The sequence below is a fragment of the Oncorhynchus kisutch genome, linkage group LG6 (genome assembly GCF_002021735.2).
Source record: "Oncorhynchus kisutch isolate 150728-3 linkage group LG6, Okis_V2, whole genome shotgun sequence".
In the NCBI taxonomy this organism is placed as follows: Eukaryota; Metazoa; Chordata; class Actinopteri; order Salmoniformes; family Salmonidae; genus Oncorhynchus; species Oncorhynchus kisutch.
The window spans coordinates 23610145-23611966 of record NC_034179.2 but is presented as its reverse complement, the minus strand read 5'-3'; the positions used below and the strand labels follow the sequence as shown (position 1 = coordinate 23611966).

Genomic DNA, 1822 nt, shown 5'->3' with positions numbered 1-1822 from the left:
AAATCTAAACCGGGATACAAACTTTTTCCGGTCATTGTAAACAGGATGTTTACATGCAACAATTCAAGTAGACTAACCAACTACCCTGACCAGTACAGGAAGTTGGTGCGCATATAAGTGGTCGACAGGTTTATTACCTTGGCATAGATACCTAATGCTCTGTAACGTCTGAAACAGTAGTTTATCCACCCATGTTCATTTGACCGACCGTTTGTTGGAGAATACACCCAAACATATCCCCATCTGAGTTTTAACTTTTATTTATGTCAGGCAAGACAAGGTACATAACACATTTGTATTCATGAATTGAACAAGTTACATAATTTATTGCATGGATGAGAGCAGCCCAGGGAGTATAAGACATATTATTTCTACAGAGAGAGTTCAAAGAAAATTCAGTAGAGGGCAGCAAACCAAATGCAGCATTGTCAGATGATCAGTACATTATGCTTTCAGGAAATGAAGACGAACGTATCCTCTCCCATCCTAATGATAAAAAGAATGTCTGAAAAACAAGTGGTATACAAATATGCCCAGTAGTGCTAAATTAGCACTAAAAACATTGAGTATACCTCTGTAGCTCTCATGTCAGTAGGCTTTTAGTGAAGGGCAATTGTGTCCTACAGTAACATCCCTGCCAACCCCCCCCCCCCCCCCCCCCCCCCCCCCCCTCCATGCTAAGTAGTGAGGAGCTGTAGGCTACCTGGTACTCTTCCAGTTGTCTGCAGGGCATGAAGCCACAGAGCGCAGCATCCACAGGGTCTTCAGCACTCGCATCCCATCAGGCAGTTGGAAACACTGACCAACCCAAGAGCTACAGGAACCTGGGGGGGGGGGGCATGGCATTTGACCAGTCACATCTATTGTTACAGTCAAGGTAATTCAGATTGAAACCAGGGCCACATTGTGGAAGGTTGGAGAGAAGTGGTGCAAGAAGTTAGAGGCATTTCTTATCTAAATATTGCACAACATTAGACCTTGCTGAACACATCCCAGGGTTTACACACCTGCCTCCCATAACACAGAGAAAGCCACAGAGGTTTGCAGACCCCGATTACTAGTCACACCCAGTAGCTTGGCCTGTTGTTCTGGACCCGTGACTCCTGGAGCAGTCTCCACTGCACTCTGATAACGGCCTCGGAGCTCAGAACCGACCGCCTCAATATCAAGCACAGAGCCCAGCTCATTTCGCCACACTCCCGTCACATTGCATGGGATTGCCTGGAAGAACACATGCAAAATAAGGTCACCACTACTAGGTCAATAACAGCAGATATACTATGTCATGAAATGTATCTAAAACAGGAAGTTAAAGCAAGTCTCTGATTTCTACCTACTACTTGATCTGTATTTGTTACACTGCTCCAATTGTAATAGTGGAGCCCACTGATTAATTATATTTTTACCTGAGGTAGCAGCAGTCCCAAAATCACAGCATGGACACCGATATACTTTGCAACAAAACTCATCATGTTTGATTATTTCAAGTTGCTTTTCTGAACAGCTCATTCCCTTCTTATACTGATTTAACAAGTTACTACACACGCCCCCAAACCAATCAGCACCTGCCCTTTCTAACAAGACTTAATTGATGAACAGGGTGTAGATCTCAATAGTCTAGCTGTCACTTCTTACCAGCAATTACAAATAAATGCAGATTGAGGAAGGAGAGGAAAAGAGGACTAATGAAATGCACCCCTAATTTGAACATTTGCAGCAGGTGTTTCTTCTTTATCAACACAAGTCCTCTCACAAGAGTTTCTAGTTTATTGGCTGTAGGTTAACCGATTGGCCAATGAAATGTACACCCCTGTCTAGACAA

The 1822-nt window shown here is 43.6% G+C and overlaps 1 protein-coding gene across 1 annotated transcript; it reads right to left on the bottom strand.

Annotated features, from left to right (window-relative positions):
• Nucleotides 1–238: 238 nt before the first annotated feature.
• Nucleotides 239–1542, bottom strand: LOC116374291 (avidin-related protein 3-like). Its single transcript, XM_031825909.1, has 4 exons — nt 1407–1542; nt 1008–1221; nt 704–824; nt 239–486 (listed from the first exon to the last, which is right to left on the bottom strand). Exons 1-4 carry the CDS (start codon nt 1470–1472, stop codon nt 453–455), a joined length of 435 nt encoding a protein of 144 aa, XP_031681769.1. The 5' UTR covers nt 1473–1542; the 3' UTR covers nt 239–452.
• Nucleotides 1543–1822: the final 280 nt, after the last annotated feature.

Excerpts from the sequence above, each read along its gene's own strand:
- LOC116374291 (XM_031825909.1), bottom strand. The coding sequence starts at position 1,472 with ATGATGAGTTTTGTTGCAAAGTATATCGGTGTCCATGCTGTGATTTTG. Across the intron at positions 1,222-1,406 it reads TGGGACTGCTGCTACCTCAG|GCAATCCCATGCAATGTGAC; the intron begins GTAAAAATATAA and ends GTGTTCTTCCAG. Across the intron at positions 487-703 it reads GACAACTGGAAGAGTACCAG|GATGGGAGAGGATACGTTCG; the intron begins GTAGCCTACAGC and ends TTTTATCATTAG.